Below are 17095 nucleotides of genomic sequence, written 5' to 3' on the forward strand. Positions count from 1 at the left end.
ACTGTCATATCTAGAATTATCATATGGAACCACAAATTTGGCCATGGATATTAATTTAAACTATATTATATTTTACAAAAATACAGAGGTTCTTGGCTATTGTATTACTGAATAATATTTAAGTGTATGTATCTGAATAAAACAATACATGAACGTTTTTAATCACACTTCTGGGATCATTCATCTACAGCCCACAAAACTTAATCCATGCATAATGAATAATGAATTGCAAAGGTAAATCATCCAATCAAAACATAAAAAGTGTTAATAGAACTTACCTTCAGAAGATTCATTAGCAGGCTGAAAGATGACATAAAATCTTGCTGTAGAAGCCATGGAGTCAAAATTCCATTTAAGGTATTTTTAAAGCTCTACATAAAAAGAAAGATGGGAATTTTGCAAGATTTAGCAGAAAAGAATTCAAAGCATTCCAATCATATTAGTATAGAAATTGTATTGATGCCAAAATTATATAACTAGAAACTAACAATTAGTATATCAAGCTTATACCCATGTGGGTGAGAATAAACCTAGTAACAGTGTTTTTTATGATGTAGGCCATGACTCATTAGTATACTATGAAACCAGTTTAATGACTTATAACATATTTTTTGTGAAACATGATTTTAGATTTTAATATTCTCAATAGAAACTACCGGTGGGGGGTTGGTTTTATAGTATGGCAGTTAAATAGCCACTTGGGTAGCCTTTATCCCATATCTGGGTGCTTGGTTCAAGTCCCAGTTCCTCTACTTCTGTATCCAAGTTTCAGATGGAGTCCCAGCTACTCTTTGTTTCCAATCCACCTTTCTATTAAGGCTACTGGCAGGAAGCAACTGATGGCTCAATAACTTTGGTCCCTGCCTCCTATATGGTAGACTCACATGAAGTTCCCAGCTCTTGACTTCAACGTAGCGCAGCCCTGCCTGTTACAAGAATTTGGAGAATGAGTCAGCAGATAGATCTGCCTTTCAAAAAAAGTGAAAATAAATAAATAAAAATTAGAAAAAAAAACTGCCAGTGGATATCATATGTTGTAAGGATAAATGTTTTATAAATATACACACACACACATAATCTCCTGGGTTATTATGTAAAATATATTTTAAGTATATTTATTTCTTTGAAAGACAAATCAGAATGAAAGTTACTACTAGCATAATATTAAAAGTTTAGAGTTTACAACCCAATAGATTGGAGCTGAATCCCAGCTTTGCCCTCTACTAGCTATGTGATTTTGGTCAAGTTACTTTGGTCAAGTTACTTAAACTCTCTTATGCCTTAATTTCTTTATCTGTAAAAATAATAGTGATAATAGTGCCAATAACCCTTAGAAAAATGTCTATCAAATTATGAATACTAACTAAATATTAGCTAGCATTATGTTATCTTTTATTCAGGAAAGATGTTCAATTATTGACCCATTTTCTTGAAAGTTGAAGGCTTTTTTATAGCTTTGTTATTTCGTTTATGGTATGTGGATGTGTGAATACACATTTGTGGTAGCTATAGTACCATAGTTAACATAAATTTAATTCAACATTCAAACCTATGTTCTCTATTATATAATTTAATACCAGGGTTCAAAATATGGTAATTTTTTTCTCCTGCCTGAACTCTTTTTTTTTCTACATTGTACTGGCATTTGTTTAAGATTCTACTGTTACAAGGAGAAAACGAATTGTTGGAAATAAGCAGAGAAATATTTTTGCACAGAAAAAACAAAACCCTGGATCTGTAAGACAGAAGTACAGTGAGCAAATTAATGTAAGTATTGTATTGTAAAAAAATTTCTATTAAGTAGCAAAAAAATTGCTTGGAAAATAATGTTCTTAAAGGACCATGTTTTTGCTTTAAATTGTATACAACAATATTAATATAAATACAGTCAAAACCTTTCATAAAACAGACTTGAAGCCTCTGTGTTAGAATATTATACTATACTTATTTGCTATATTCTAATTAGCCTATACAAGTATAATCAGGTACTGATGAAAGTTTCAAATCAACTTTAAGAAACCACTGTTTTTATTTTGGTATTATTTACAACCAACTCTGTAAAAAATGTGAACTTCCCCAACAAAATTCATTGTAGTTATTTAAATATAAATTTTTGGAAAGGAAGAAAATTTAATTAGAGCCAAGGATAAAGGAAACAAGTATGCTAATCATCAAAATTAATATAGTTCCATCTGATTGAATATCTTATTTGACTTGTGGTTTCTGGAAGAAATGGCAAAAAGGGAAAATTAGATGAGTTGTTTAGTTCTCAAAGGATAATGATAGTGATACCATTTGAAGTAAAATTTTTTAAAAGACATTTCACACTGAAAACTTTCATAGATCTTGAAATACATGATAGATATATCCCTAATGACAGTTTTAAATAACAAATAAATAGTGAGTTTCAAATGGCTGTTTGAGCTACAGATCTTCAATGAAACCCAAAAACATAATTTTTAAATGACTGGAGGTAATCTTGTGAGAGCTAAGTAACTGTGATCCAAATACAACATTTTCCAGAAGTCTAACTTGATTCAAATATTGACTTTAGAAAAAAAAATTGACTTTAGAATATTAAAAATCTTTTAGTATTAAAAGTATTTTAAAATATAAAGCAGTAAGTAAATAATACTTTACTCACAGTTTATACTGTAAATACCACTTATTTTTTAAAAAAACACTGATATAGGTTACCTTTTATTGTTTTTTAATTTGTATGTATCTCATAAATATAACATTAGGAATATAGTAATTCTTTCCACCATACCTACCCTCCCACCCACTCTCCTCCCCCTCCTCCACTTCCTCCTCTCTCTCCTGTTTGAGAGAAAGAAAGAAAGAAAGAAAGAAAGAAAGAAAGAAAGAAAGAAAGAAAGAAAGAAAGAAAGAAAGAAAGAAAGAAAGAAAAGGAAGGGAGGGAGGGAGGGAGGGAGGGAGGGAGGGAGGGAGGGAGGGAATATAAAAAACTAAGAAAACTGTTCCCAACACTCTAGACAAGGGCTTTTCCATATTATTGCTTCTTGAAGGTGATTTGCTTTCTTTTTCCCCCTTCCTCTTTTCCTGCCTTCTTCCCCTTTTTTCCCTTCCTTTCTCTCCCTTCTTTCCTTTTAGAAACTCAATTATCTTTAAGGAAGAACCCAAGTATGATGCATCTTTTGTGAGCTCTTGGACATAACTATAATTTATGAGACATAATAATATCCTCCATTTAATACACAAAAAGGAAGTGATTCTTGAGACCAAGTTTTACTGTTAAGTCTCATGATAACAACTGTTTGGGGACAGAGGTCCTACATGGGAAATTTGTGCACAGTGACTCTTGTTTACTTAACAAATAACTTAACATAGGACATCACTGATCACCCAAGGCTCTTGACTTGAGCTGCCTCAGCTATGGAAGCCTTTTGGGTCCACTAGCTCAACAAGGCCATAAGCAAAGTGCAAGTTCTCTCCTCCCTTCAGAGAAAAGTACATCCTTCTTTGGTGGCCACTTCTTTCCACTGGGGTCTCATCCACAGAAGTCCTTTATGTAGGACATTTTTTAAGGCTACCTTATAAAGAATTTATATTCTAAATTATAGACTGAGGGTCCTAGCATTTGCATATTATAGAAAATATTGATTATAATAGGGAGGAAATTGTTATTATAAAGAATAGTCAACCATGTTCTAATCTTATCAGCAAAATTAATCATTTAGTCATGTAAATATAGTCAGTCCCATCACCAATGTTCTTATTGCTTATTAGCAAATGCGGTACTTAATTACCAACTTGACTTTTTAATTACAAATATAATAATGTCTAAATATCCATTTTAACTTCCATGTTGTTCCCATCAGACATTCAAAATTCATTAATGAATTCACTTTTACCTTAATTTGTTTTTATTAATATATTTTAAATTTAAAAATGGCATATACTTGTTATAATAAGAAATAAACTAAACTTTAAATGTCTATTAACCTAGTACTCTCTCTAAATTTATTTTTTATTTTTGTGGGTCTTATTTTATTTTCCTATTTCTTATTCATTTATATTTTATTTTACTGTCTTTAGAATTCAATTTTATCCTTCTTTGCAGAAGCCTCACTTCTACTTTTGTATACACATCTTCTACTCACATATCCATTTACACATCTTCCAAAGTCTTTATAGTTTTGAGATATGTCAGTCATCCTGAATCAAACTCAAGTTTTTAAGTTTAAATTTTTCAACTTTTTTGTATGTTTTTTTTTATTCCAAAGTCCAAGGAAGTGTTCAGTTGCTATAGCAGTGACCTTTGTCACCATGAACTTTATCATATTGGATTTTTTTAAAATTTAATTTTTTCCATTTTGTTTTATTATTTATAATCAATATATAAAAATTATACATATTTATGGGGTAACATGTAAAGCTTCAATACATCTATATAGCATGTAGTATTCAAATCAGAGTAAAAGCATCTATCTCCTCAAACATTTATCTTTATTTATGGTGAACATATTCCAAATGCTTTCTTCTAGATTTAAAAAATATACAATACACTATCACTATCTGTAACCACCCTTTTGCAATAGAATGCCAAAACTACTTTCTCCTATTACTTAGTACCTATTAACCAACCCTTTTCCAACCCCTTTCTCTTCCAAGCCTCTGGTAATCTCCATTATACTCTCAATTTTTTTTTTTTTTTTGACAGGCAGAGTGGACAGTGAGAGAGAGAGACAGAGAGAAAGGTCTTCCTTTGCCGTTGGTTCACCCTCCAATGGCCGCCGCGGCTGGCGTGCTGCGGCCGGCGCACCGCGCTGATCCGATGGCAGGAGCCAGGAGCCAGGTGCTTTTCCTGGTCTCCCATGGGGTGCAGGGCCCAAGCACCTGGGCCATCCTCCACTGCACTCCCTGGCCACAGCAGAGAGCTGGCCTGGAAGAGGGGCAACCGGGACAGAATCCGGCGCCCCGACCGGGACTAGAACCCGGTGTGCCGGCGCCGCAAGGTGGAGGATTAGCCTAGTGAGCCGCGGCGCCGGCCTCTCAATTTTTTTTTAAACTTTTATTTAATGAATATAAATTTCCAAAGTAAGACTTATGGATTACAATGGCTTCCCCCCCATACCGTCCCTCCCACCCACAACCCTCCCCTTTCCCACTCCCTCTCCCCTTCCATTCACATCAAGATTCATTTTCGATTATCTTAATATACAGAAGATCAGCTTAGTATACATTAAGTAAGGATTTCAACAGTTTGCTCCCACACAGAAACATAAAGTGAAAAATAATAGATGATTTTTTTAAATGATGATGAAATCAGATCAGACCTATTGTCATGTTTAATCCCAGTGAGAGTCAAGTTGGGAATTGATAATTTCTTTTTTTTTTTTTTACAGAAGATCAGTTTAGTATGCATTAAGTAAAGATTTCAACAGTTTGCACCCCCATAGAAACACAAAGTGAAATATATTGTTTGAGTACTCGTTATAGCATTAAATCTCAATGCACAGCACATTAAGGACAGAGATCCTACATGAGGAGTAAGTGCACAGTGACTCCTGTTGTTGACTTTACCAATTGACACTCCTGTCTATGGCATCAGTAATCTCCCTATGCTCCAGTCATGAGTTTCCAAGGCTATGGAAGCCCTCTGAGTTCTCCGACTCTTATCTTGTTTAGACACATATTGGATTTTTTTGTAGCCCATCATTTCTGTGTGTAGATAATCTAAGAGATGAACAATAGAAAATGCACAATTGCCAATTTTCATCAGCATTGCAGTCCAAAGTGTCTTGAGTCTATAATTGGGATAAGGTAGGACTATGAAAAGTACTGAAGGAGAGCTATGTCAAAAATCTGCATCAATGGATCCAGCTCTACTGTGGTGTAGTGGGCTAAGCCTCCGTCTGTGGTGCTGGCATCCCATCTGGGCACTGGTTCATGTCCCGGCTGCTCTTCTTCCAATCCAGCTCTCTGTTATGGTCCAGAAAAGCAGTAGATGGCCCAAGTCCTTGGGCTCCTGCATCCACTTGGGAGACCTAGGAGAATTTCCTGGCTCCTTGGTTCAGATCAGCTCAGCTCCAGCCATTACAGCCACATGGGGAGTGAACCAGCAGATAGAAGACCTTTCTCTCTATCATTCCCTCTCTCTGTAATTCTACCTTTCAAAAAAATTTTAAAAATTTTAAATTAATAATAAAAAATTTTAAAAATCTGCATCAGCTATTCTTCAGATGAGACAGAACAAACACTAAATGTAGTCAGACCCAGGCAATTTTGTCTGAAAGAAAACAAACCTTTTCAAAAGTAAAACAGCATGGGCATAAAGAAGGAAAGTAGAACTACATGTCTCTCAGATAGTATAGAATAGGTGGACTTAACTATTGCCTGTGCTGAAATTCCCCTTTTCTAGGTTATATGAAGTATGGGTTGGCTATTTGTGTTTTTAAGTTTCCTCATGTAAAATATTACCTATCCTTGGCAATAGTCACAATCAGGGTTTTAACTAGTAGTTGTGATTTACCCTTATAATAACAAACAACCAGGTGTAAACTTTAATGTAATTTTTAATCTTTCCTTTACTTAACACTTTTGATTACTAACTAACTTACTTTCCCTCTTCATAATATCCAAGACAACTCTGCAAGCTGGAAATTTTTCAGTGGAAATGCTATGTTTTATTTAATATTCATCTTTTATAGGAAGGCCTTATTCCTGTAAGCAATGATTTCTGCTCAAAAAAATATATACAATGGAGCCAGTGTTGTGACATAGTGGGTAAAGTCACCGCACATAATGCCAACATCCCATGTGGGCTCTAGTTCATGTTCCAGCTGCTCCATTTCTGATCCAGTTCCCTGCTAATGGCCTGGGAAAAGCAGCAGATGACCCAAGTGCTTGGGCTTCTACCACCCATGTGGCAGACTCAGATTAAGTTCAAGTTCATTTCTCCTGGCTTCTGCTCCACCCAGCACTGTCTATTGCAGCTAATTGGAGAGAGAACCAGTAGATGGAAGATACTGCTCTGTATCTCTCTCAGTAACTCGAATTAAGAAATCTTTAAACTATATAGAGAGACAAGGCCAGCTCAGTGGCGCAGTAGGTTGAGCCTCTGCCTGTGGCGCCAGCATCCCATATGGGCTCCGGTTCTCGTCCTGGCTACATCTCTTCCATTCCAGCTCTCTGCTATGGCCTGGGAAAGTGGTAGAAGATGGCCCAAGTCCTTGGGCCCCTGCATCTGCACGGGAGACCCAAAGAAGCTCCTGGCTCCTGGCTTCGGATTGGCGTAGCTCTGGCCACTGAGCCATTTGGGCAATGAACCAATGGAAGGAGGACCTTTATCTCTGTCTCTCCCTCTCATTGTCTGTAACTCTACCTCTCAAATAAATAAATAAAATCTTTTTTAAAAAAATACAGAGAGAGACAACTTACATAAGTAATGATAGTTGAAAATAGAGCAATTGAAAGTTTTTAAAGTTTATATATATATATAAATGTATATATACAATTATATACATATATATACATATACACACACACACTATCATTAATTTTAAACAAAGCTCTATGTTCTGGCTTAATATTGTGTTTTTACAGAATTTTGGACCAAGTGTCCAGCTAGTTTCAAGTGAGCCAAAACAAACTATAAGGGGTACATCTAATATTGACGAAGGTACGTTTTATTTTAAATATTTTCCTCTGAACTGTATTCCCAATGTTTTTGTTTTCTTAGGTGTGTTTTTTCATGTGTTTAGATATTATTTAACTGTTAAACCACCATTTAGAACTTGAACTGCCCTCACCTTTGCTTGCTCAGGTTATTGCCAATTTTTATTTATTCTAGATAATGATTATTGAACATCTTTCTATAAGAATCTATTTCCTTATTTTTCAATTATTTCTTTGGATAGATTGCCATAATTAAAACTATAGTACCTTGCATGTAATTAGTACCCAGTAAATACTTGTTGAATGAAATACTGCACATTAAATTAATTTTGGGCTGACATTGTTATATAATGGGTTATGCTGCTTCTTAATAAACTGCATCCCAAATTGGAGCACCAGTCCAGTCCTGTCTACTCCCTTTTCAATCTATATCCCTTCTAATGTGCCTGGGAATGCAGGAAGATTGCCCGAGTACCTGGGCCCCTGCCTCCTACATGGGGGACCTGGATAGTTTCTGGCTCCTGACTTCAGCCTGGCCTAGCACCAACCATTGCTATGATTTGGAGAATGAAAAAAAAAATGGATGGAAGATAGCTCACTCTCTCTGTCTTCCTCTCAAGTCTTTGATGTTTGTTTGATTGTATGTTTTTAATCTAATTGGATCTGTTTCTAGGTTGTCAGTTTTATTCAACTATTGGTTCAATTTTCTAATATTTCCTTAAGTTCCTTCTCTCTTACTCTTTCAACTCATTTTACTACCATTATAAAGACAGTCTCCTTCCATTTCTATTTATACTACCAATGAATAACAAAAATACAACCCAAAAACTTCTGAGCATAATGTAATTTTTTCTTTAGGTCAGGTTACACTAGAAAAATTTTATTACCTCACTGCCATCATTTTGAATATTTTATTAGGAATGTTAAGATACTAAATGTAGACTATCCTGATAAATAAAATGTAGAGTATCAGAATATTTACTGTGTTACTATTTGTAAAGTGGATACCTGCAAACTTGTGTCAGCTAAGTATGTGCAAAGGCTGATCCCAAAGGCAAAATGAATAAGATAATAATTGATGACAAGTTTATGTAGTTTCAGATAGTACTTCTGAGTTTCTGATGGCTGAAAACCTGGTGAATGCATCAGTACCTGAGGATGAAATTTTAGCTTTAATAAAGAGCAAGCAGAGAGAGAAACCAAGTCTGGCTTTAAATAAGACTCAGCAATTCAACATCTGTGCATTATCAGCTGAAGAACAGAAGATCCTACAATCTCTTGATCATCTTAATGAAAGATTACACTGTAAGTATAGAAAAACATCCCTTGTAATAAATGTTGTATTTTATATGTAAACAATTTAAAGTAAAAATATGTTGAGATTATTACCTACTTAATTAAGTACATAACAATTGATAACAATTTGAATATACCATACTACTTCTAATTCTTTGGCAGTTAAAATTGTCTTTTAGGGATATATGAATAATCTACTGTTTCAACAATGGAGAAGCTCAGGATCTTTATGGATGATCCCTCAAAATAATCATAAACTCCTGATTCAGCATTTTTCAAACCTTAAATACAATGATGTGTTGGTAACAGTATAAGGAATCCTTAAGACAAAGATATAAATATTGATAAGAACCCAGAAAGATAAGCAGCTAGCTTTTATCTTGTGGATATTTAACTCACAGAGTGAAATTGAACTTTGTTTTTCATGGCCTACCGGATAAAAAGGGAACAGGAAACAAAAATCTAGGATCTAAGCAGTCTCATAGAATATCTTCCTACTGTAAAGCTGAGCCACCAAAGGAGTTTTGCCCTATACAAATTTTCACAGCTAGTTTCTTGAAATTTGCTGTTGAACAGATTAGGGAGGAGTGGTGCAGAATCATCCTGAGAATTTGGAGCCACTGTCTAGTATAATGCTAATTTGTAGCCCATATTCATACTACCTGAGTGATCTTCTCTAAAACCTCAAGCAAAGAATTTAATTTGGAGTGGTCCCAAGTGAGTAGTGCCCTAAAATGCCTGGAAAAAGTAAATTTGTATCTCTTCTGGAGAAACCTGTCTATATTGCTATCCTCAAAGAATTATCAGAAATGCAATCCAAAATCAGCACAGTGTGCTGGCCGCAGCGTGCCAGCCGCAGCGGCCATTGGGGGGTGAACCAAAGGAAAAGGAAGACCTGTCTCTCTCTGTCTCTCTCTCTCTCACTGTCCACTCTGCCTGTCAAAAAAAAATTAAAATAATAAAAAAAAACAGGAAATGCAATCCAAAGAAAATGAGTTGTCTGTAATTAAAAAAAAAAAAAAACTAAATAATAGTCCATAAAGAAAAAAGGCACCATGAAAAAAGAAGTAACCACAAGACCGAATTAACAGACTCCAAAAAAAGACTTTAGATAATGAAGTTACCAAACACAGACTATCAAATAACTGTGGTTATATGTTTTAAAGTAATTAAGTTTAAAAAATATAGTCAGGTAGTAAGAAAAGAATTAAAAAAGAAGTCCTAAATAGAATGTCTAGAAATAAAAAATATGATAATTGATAGTTAAAATTCAACAGATAGTTAAAAACACCAGATTATAGACATCTGAAGAGAGAATCAGTAGCTAGAATATAAACTAGAAGACATACCCAGAATCTAGTACAGGGAGACAGACATGGAAAATACAAAATAGAGCTTAAGGGCATAGTAAAAAGTCTGAAATGGGCAAGATGGCAAAATTTAAAGTGATATCACTGACAAATTTCCAATCTAATTAATAGTGCCAACCTGCAGGTTTAATAACTGAACATATTTCAAACAGAGTAAATAAAAAATCCTCACTGACATTTATCACATTAAAGTTTAATCAGCAACAAAAAGAGAAAACTGCAGTAAATATTGAACAATGTGTTCAAAGTACTGAGAGAAAGTAATTCACATTTAAAATCTTTCAAAGTGAAAGTATCTCCCAAGAATGAGAGTAGGAGACAGTGTCATGGCTCTGCTTCTGGCCTAGCTTCACTTTAATGCACTGGAAAGGCAGTGAAAGATGGCCAAGTGCTTGGACCCCTGCCATCTATCTGGGAGACCAGGATGTAGTTTCTGGTTTCTGGTTTAGGCCTGGCCCAGACCTAGCTGTTGGGACCATTTGAGGAGTGAACCAGGCAGATGAAAGTTAGTTTCTCTCTCTCTCTCTCTCTCTCTCTCTCTCTCTCACTTTTCCTATCTGTCCCTCTTGTGTGTGTGTTATTCTGATGCCTTTCACATAAATAAATCCTATTTTAAAAAAGAATGAGGGTAAATTAAAAATACATTCAGACAAAACAACAAATGCACTTCAACAGACAGGAAATTTGAACTCTGAAATTTCAGCAAACAGAAAATTATCTCAGATGCACAGTCTCAGAGGGTAAATTGAGAAATGGTTACATAAAGTAATCAATATAATAGTGTGTATTCAAAAAGAAGGTTTTTTCTATTTTTTCTTTTTTATACTTTTATTCAATAAATATAAATTTCCAAAGTACAACTTTTGGGTTATAGCGGCTTTTCCTCCCCATGACCTCCCTCCCACCCGCAACCATCACATCTCCCACTCCCTCCCATCCCATCTCCCGCTGCCTCCCATCCCATTCACATCAAGATTCATTATCAATTCTCTTTTTATACAGAAGATCAATTTAATATATACTAAGTAGAGATTTCAACAGTTTGCACCCACACAGAAACACAAAGTATAAAGTACTGTTTGAGTACTAGTTATAGCATTAATTCACATAGTAAAACACATTAAGGAAACAGAGCCTACATGGGGAGTAAGTGCACAATGACTCCTGTTGTTGATTTAACAATTGACACTCTTATTTATGGCATCAGTAATCACCCGAGGCTCTTGTCATGTGTTGCCATGGCTGTGGAAGCCTCTTGAGTCTGCCAACTCCGATCTTATTTAGACAAGGCCATAGTCAAAGTGGAAGTTCTCTCCTCCCTTCAGAGAAAGGTACCTCCTTCTTTGATGGCCCGTTCTTTCTGCTGGTATCTCACAGAGATCTTTCATTTAGGTCATTTTTTTTGCCAGAGTGTCTTGGCTTTCCATGCCTGAAATACTCTCAAATAGAAGTTAGGATTAAAATATCTATCAAAAACACTACTACAAATTATAATACATTGTGTTCCATAGAGACAGCTCCAGGAAAGTGAGAGGCATATGGGCACTAGATGACCGTGTGACTTGATGAGAAAAAATAACATGGGCAGAGAGAGATCCTGAAAAGTCAAAAGGCAAAATGTCATCATAGGCATTTTTTGTATAGACTTGCCAAGAGGAGCACAAGAAGTGCTCAGATGCTTCTGTGAACATCTGAGAGTTTTTTGAGAAGTGCTCAGAGAGGTGGCTGCTAAAGAGAAGGGGAAATCTGAAGACATGGCAGAAACATAGAAGGCTTATTATGAAAGAGAAATGAAAACCTAAATCCCTCCTGAAGGAAAAACCAAAAAGAATTTCAAAGATCACAATGCACCCAAGAGGACTTTAGCCTTTTTCTTGTTCTGTTCTAAGTATCATAAAAAATCAAGAGAACATCCTGGCCTACCCATTGGCAACACTGCAAACAGTGAGCAAAGTGGCATGACATTGCTACAGATGACAGGCACCCTGATGAATAAAAGGTTGCTAAGCTGAAGGAAAAATATGAAAAGAATACTGCGGCATACCGAGCTAAAGGAGAGACCAATGCAGCAAACAAGGGAGTCATCAAGGATGAAAACAGCAATAAAAAGAAGGAAGAGGAGGACAACAAGGGAGATATAGAGGATGAGGAGGAGGAGGGATGATATAGAGGATATTGAAGAGGAGAGTGAACATGCATCCCCTCCAGTCATAAAGTAAATATGCCAAGCACTTCCTTGAACTGAAGAGCATAAGGACAGCTTGTAGCACATTGGAGAGTACTCCATGATGGAGCTGAAGGACTCTTGCTATAGATTTAGCCAGAAAGAGGCAGTGTGCAAGGCAGGCTGCTTACTGGAAAGCCCTCAGGGTATCTGGCTCAGCAAGCCCAGACTGTATCAGCTGATATTCCCATTGTGTCAAGAGCTCATAGAACCTGCGCTTATGAATCTGAACCCTCTATTATTGCAGAACATCTACTATGACTTTATTTTTCCACAGTAGCCCTTTTCCCATATTTGAATTCAGATGTCATTCTTCTTTTATTTTTTAAGATTTATTTACTTTATTTGAAAGGCAGAATTATAAGGGGAAAGACAGAATTCTTCCATCTACTGGTCCACTCCCTGAATGGCCTCAATGGCTGGGGCTGGTCCAACCCAAAGACAGGAGCCCAGAGCTTCACTTGGGCCTCCTATGTGAGCAACAGGGGCCCAAGCAGTTGGGCCATCTTTTACTGCTTTCCCAGGCACATTTTCAGGGAGCTGGATTGGAAGCAGAGTAGCCAAGACTTGACCCAGCTCCTGCCAGCGTTGCAGGCAACAGAAAACCTCACTGAGCCATAACACTAGCCCCTCAGATGTCATTCTCAGTGTTTCTGTCAAAACTTCCTTAAAAATCTTTACTTTGTTTTGGCCTTAGTTCACCTGCCCTTTCCTAGATTTCTTAATCCCAAAGAAGAGTGTTAGGGTGAGGTGTCTTCTTCATCAACTCCCTTGTATATAGTTGAAAAGAAACTGGGAAAGGTAGACAGGAACTGGTAGGAGGTCAGGTGAGGAAGTGGATGAAATAACTTACTGTACTGCTCCACTTCAACAAGCATTGTTGAAACTTTAGTAAAACATTACTGTATTAGCCAGTGCCGCGGCACACTAGGCTAATCCTCCGCCTTGAGGCACCGGCACACCAGGTTTTAGTCCCGGTCAGGGCGCCGGATTCTGTCCAGGTTGCCCCTCTTCCAGGCCAGCTCTCTGCTGTGGCCCGGGAGTGCAGTGAAGGATGGCCCAAGTGCTTGGGCCCTGCACCCCATGGGAGACCAGGATAAGTACCTGGCTCCTGCCAGCGGATCAGCACGGTGCGCTGGCTGCAGTGGGCCAGCCGCGGCGGCCATTGGAGTGTGAACCAACAGCAAAAGGAAGACCTTTCTCTCTGTCTCTCTCTCTCACTGTCCACTCTGCCTGTCGAAAAAAAATTCCTGTATTACAAAGAGCTGCCCTTCCACTTTCATTCCTGTTGTGTATAAATTCAGTAAAAGAGAATGATCTCACACCTGGCATAATCTATGCCAGGCTATGAGACAATGTGAAGAAATAGTGCACCAGTCAGGCTTTATAAGCTAGTCAATGAACTATTAAAACATTTTTAAAAAATTTCCAACCATGGCCAGTGCTGTGGCATAGTAGGCTAAGCCTCCACCTGCAGCAGCACCAACATCCCACATGGATGTTGGTTTGTGTCCCAGCTGCTCCTCTTCCAATCCAGCTCTCTGTGTATGGCCTGGGAAAGCAATAGAAGAAGGCCCAAGTGCTTGGGTCCCTGCACCCATGTGGAAGACCTGGAAGAAGCTCCATGCTTCTGGCTTCAAATCTGCTCAGCTCCAGCCATTGCAGTCATTTGGGGAGTGAACCAATAGATGGAACACCTTTCTCTCTGTCTCTCCCTCTCTCTAACTCTGCCTCTCAAGTAAATAAATAAAATCTTAAAAAAAAAAAACTTCCAATCAAGAATATTGTATCCAGCAAAGTTATCCTTTACAGATGAAGTATTTTCCAGATAACCAAAAACTGACAGAATTCACCACCACCAGATCAACTCTACAAGAAATTATGAAGGACATCCTGCATTAGAAGTAAACATGAAAATGCATTTTACCACCAAATTCACTAAACAGAGCAGGAAGAATCATTATCCAGTCAACAAAATGACAGTTCTTATTTATCAATAGTAACCTTGAATGTAAATAGATTAGATCCACCAACCAAAAGACTTAGGTTGGCTGAATGGATAAAAACCATGTTGCTACAAGGAACTCACTTCACAAAGATACACAAAGACTGAAAATAAAGGGTTGGAAAAAGATATACCAGGCAAATGGAAACCAAAAGTGAGCAGGTGTGACTCTCCTGATATCAAGTAAACCAGACCTTAAATTAAAAAGTGTAAAAAGAGATAAAGTGGGGCTGACACTGTGGCACAGCAGATTAAAGCCCTGGCCTACAGCACTAGCATTCCATATGAGCACCGGTTCAAGTCCCAGCTGCTCCAATTCCAATACATCTCCCTGCTAATATGCCTGTGAAAGCATCTGAGGATGGCCCAGGTCCTTGGCCCCCGTACCTATGTGAGAGACCTAGAAGAAGCTCCTGGCTCCTGGCTTCAGATCAGCTTAGCTCCAGCTGTTGTGGCCATTTGAGGAGTGAATCAATGGATGGAACAATTCTCTCTGTCTTTCTCTACCTCTTTCTGTAACTCTGTCTTTAAAATGAATGAACCTAACAAAAAAGATAAAGAGGGACATTATATTTTGAAAAAAATATAATTTTTCAGCAAAAAGACAAAACAACCATAAATATATATGTACCCAACACAACACCACACAGATATATACAGTAAATATTATTAGACCTAAAGAGAGAGATAGACTCCAATACAATAATAGTGGGTGATTTCAACACTCCACTCTCATAAATGGACAGATTATCCAGACAGAAAATCAATAGATATATTGGACTTGAAACATACTAATGAACACATGAACATATCAGACATTTACAGGACATTTCACCCAAAAGCCACAAAATTTCCATTCTTCTCTTCAATACATAGAGCATTTTCTACAATAGATCACATGTTATGAAGTCTCAGAAGTCTCAGAAAGTTTAAAAAGGTTGAAATCATACCTTGTATATTCTCAGACCTTAAAGAAATAAAACTCGAGATCAACCAAAACAATAGAACACTTCGAAATTAAACAACATGTGAACTGAGTAATCAGTGAGTCATTGAAGAAATTAAAAAGGAAATAAAAACTTTCTTGAAATAAATAAAAACACAACAAAACATGTTGACTACAGCAAAAGTATTAAGAGGAAAATTTATTGCATTAAGTGCTTACATAAAAGAGAAATGTCTCAAAGAACCAGTGATGCATTTTGAAGACTTGGGAAACATAAACAAACCAAACCCAATATCAGCCAGAAGTGAGAAATAATAAGGATGAGAGAAAAGTAAATTAAATTGAAACTAAAAAAAAAAAAAAAAAAAGATAAAAAAAGCTGTGTTTTTTAGAAGAAAAGCAAAATAGGTAAGCCTCTAGCCAAACTAACGAAGAAAAAAAATACAAATAAATAAGAGATGAAAAAGGAGGCATTACAATTGACACCACTGAAATACAAAGGATTATAAAACTACTATGAAGAATTTTATGCTAATACACTGAAAAACATCACAGAAATGGATAAATTCCTGGAGTCATATGACTTACCAGTATTAAATCAAGAAGATGTATTCAGTTGAGCAGACCCTTGACAAGCAATGAAGTTGAAGCAGTAATCAAAAGTTTTCCATCAAGGAAAAGTCTAGGACCAGATGGCTTTACTACTGAGTTCTACAAAACATAAAAAGATGTAGTAGCTACAGTACTCTTCAAACTATTCAAGAGGGATTCCAAGATAGCAGAATAGAGAATGATGTACTGCACTAGGCCAGGAGTAAATAGTTTAAAAAAAAAATGTAGGAAATGAACTATCAGGGGAGAATTAGAATACTGCACTGGAAATTCTACAAAAGGAAGAGGAACACCATGGGCCTGTGTGAAAAGTGCAAGACACACAGCACAAACACAGATGCAACACACAACTGCAACAGCTGAGAGCCAGAGTGGCCATCAGCTTAGAGATAAAGATGAGATCAGCCTGCAGCAACAAAATTGAAGCAAAAAATATGAAAGATCAGTGAATTGAAGAGCTGTTTTTTGAAAAAATAAGCAAAATTAATACACCATTGTCCCAACTGAAAAAAAAATTGACAAAGAAGAACCATATCAATAAAATCAGAGATGAACAAGGAAATTAAACAAAAGATACCACAGAAATAAAAAGAGTCATCAGGAATTACTACAAAAAGCTGAATGCCAACAAATTGGGAAACCTAGAAGAAATGGATAGATTCCTGGACATATACAATCTACCATGTTTGAGCCATGAAGATATAGAAAACCTAAACAGACCAATAACCAAAATGGGGATTGAATCAGTATAACAAAGAATCAGTATAACCTCCCAACAAAGAAAAGCCCAGGACTGGATGGCTTCACTGCTGAATTCTCCAGACATTTGAAGAACTAATTCCAATTCTTCTCAAGATACTCAAAACAATTGAAAGGGAGGGAATCCTCTCAAACTCCTTCTATGAAACCTGCATCACCTCAATTCCTAAACCAGAAAAAGGCAAAACACAGAAAGAGGACTCTAGACCAATATCCCTGATGAATATATGTTGCTGTGGATT

General features: G+C 36.6%; 1 protein-coding gene and 1 pseudogene across 9 annotated transcripts in view; both read left to right on the forward strand.

Moving 5' to 3' along the window:
• Positions 1-17095, forward strand: part of CEP126 (centrosomal protein 126) — a 147980-nt gene that overhangs the window by 65262 nt on the left and 65623 nt on the right. For 7 of the 9 annotated variants that reach the window (XR_016233982.1, XR_016233981.1, XR_016233980.1 and 4 more), the window contains 3 exons: positions 1655-1767; positions 7570-7645; positions 8737-8946. Coding sequence is in view for 3 of the 9 variants with exons in the window: in XM_070077346.2 (XP_069933447.2) it covers positions 1655-1767; positions 7570-7645; positions 8737-8946 (399 nt within the window). In the remaining 6 variants the exon portion in view is untranslated. Of the gene's footprint in view, positions 1-1654; positions 1768-7569; positions 7646-8736; positions 8947-17095 lie in introns of those variants that run through there. The other 2 variants (XM_051849955.3, XR_016233983.1) reach the window with 2 other exon arrangements.
• On the forward strand, positions 9672-12526 carry LOC149128518 (high mobility group protein B1 pseudogene; annotated as a pseudogene).

This window comes from Oryctolagus cuniculus, chromosome 1 (assembly GCF_051225735.1).
Source record: "Oryctolagus cuniculus isolate XC-2025 breed Fujian yellow rabbit chromosome 1, ASM5122573v1, whole genome shotgun sequence".
NCBI classification, from domain to species: Eukaryota; Metazoa; Chordata; class Mammalia; order Lagomorpha; family Leporidae; genus Oryctolagus; species Oryctolagus cuniculus.